Source organism: Poecilia latipinna, unplaced genomic scaffold, assembly GCF_001443285.1.
Source record: "Poecilia latipinna isolate Pla-1442-1.1 unplaced genomic scaffold, P_latipinna-1.0 Scaffold2981, whole genome shotgun sequence".
NCBI classification, from domain to species: Eukaryota; Metazoa; Chordata; class Actinopteri; order Cyprinodontiformes; family Poeciliidae; genus Poecilia; species Poecilia latipinna.
The window spans coordinates 61,267-62,464 of NW_015115597.1; the positions used below are offsets into that span (position 1 = coordinate 61,267).

General features: G+C 32.6%; 1 protein-coding gene across 1 annotated transcript in view; it reads right to left on the reverse strand.

Annotated features, from left to right (window-relative positions):
• LOC106939780 (uncharacterized) overlaps positions 1-796 on the reverse strand; it is a 17,580-nt gene extending 16,784 nt beyond the window's left edge. The window contains exon 1 of the mRNA XM_015022322.1: positions 165-796. Coding sequence (XP_014877808.1) covers positions 165-177 — 13 coding nt within the window. The 5' untranslated portion in view covers positions 178-796. The remainder of the gene's footprint in view (positions 1-164) is intronic.
• Between the last annotated feature and the right edge of the window lie 402 nt (positions 797-1,198).

The window sequence follows — 1,198 nt, forward strand, 5'->3', positions numbered from 1 at the left end:
TTTGGTAAATTATGTAGAAAGCAGTGAAGAGAGAAGGTATTACAAAAAATAGATTCATTATAAGTGTAAGTAAAATCTGTAACATAGATGTAGAAATGCATTTGCACTCTGATAAAAGGAGATAAGCTTAAAGGACACAAAGGAGTGATTGAAAATTACTCTACCTTCGTCTTCCATCGCAAAGACACTTCTATCTCTGAAAGGTAAAGATACAATCCGAGTGGAAAAAGTGAAGTAAGTATATTACATTTTGATACATCTTAGCATACTTTAAGACAGACTAGTATTTAGTAAATTCAAGTATGCTTAAGAGTTTGTATTTGGAAAATTGGCTTCTTTAAAACAACTTATTTTGATGGCAGGTTTATTTCTACAGTTTAAAAAAAACACTGAAATTACCTCACCAAATTTGAGTTATTTGTCTACCAAGTAATGAAAAACCGTAGATGAACTGTATGATCTGTATGAAAAGTATTCTAATGAGACCTTCATTTGATGCAGGTGCGCTAGAGAAGGATTGCATCAAAAAGTTGCAGGATGGAAGATCTCCAGGACTGGACTTGATCACTCCAGAACAGAGCCATAGCAACAGCACTATCACAATAGCGAGAGGGTTAATGGAAACCTGGCAATTTCGAAAAAACACCACGTTTTTTTGATAAAAAGTGTTATCTTAGGATAAGGTGATATTTTTGGTCATATCAATATGGACATATTTTGCACAACTGCAATGGAAACATATTTTTCGCATCAGATGAGCGATGTGATTAACAGCCGGATGTTACTACTGGTGAAAACCAGTAGTACAACAAAGAAGAAGATGACAGGAAGTAGTAGGAGTAGACCTGTCATGATAACAAATTTTGCTGAGCAATTAATTGTCTAAAATATTATTGCACTAATATTGTTTCAAGACCTTTTAACACTGATTTAATGGAAATGACTAATAATGCATGCGATTTCCTGCCATAGATACTCTTTATTTTCAAAAGAACACATAACACTGGAACTGATAAACTAAAACAAAACAACCAAAAACAAAAATAAAATGGATTCTCAGTCTCCATTAACAAAAAATGTGCTTTAATAAAAACTAAACAACATAAAGCCAAAGTGGAAATAAATATTGCATTCAACTAAAAGAGAGCAGATTATTAAGTCTGTATACTGTATTGGCCTTCAGTAATCACTAGATTTA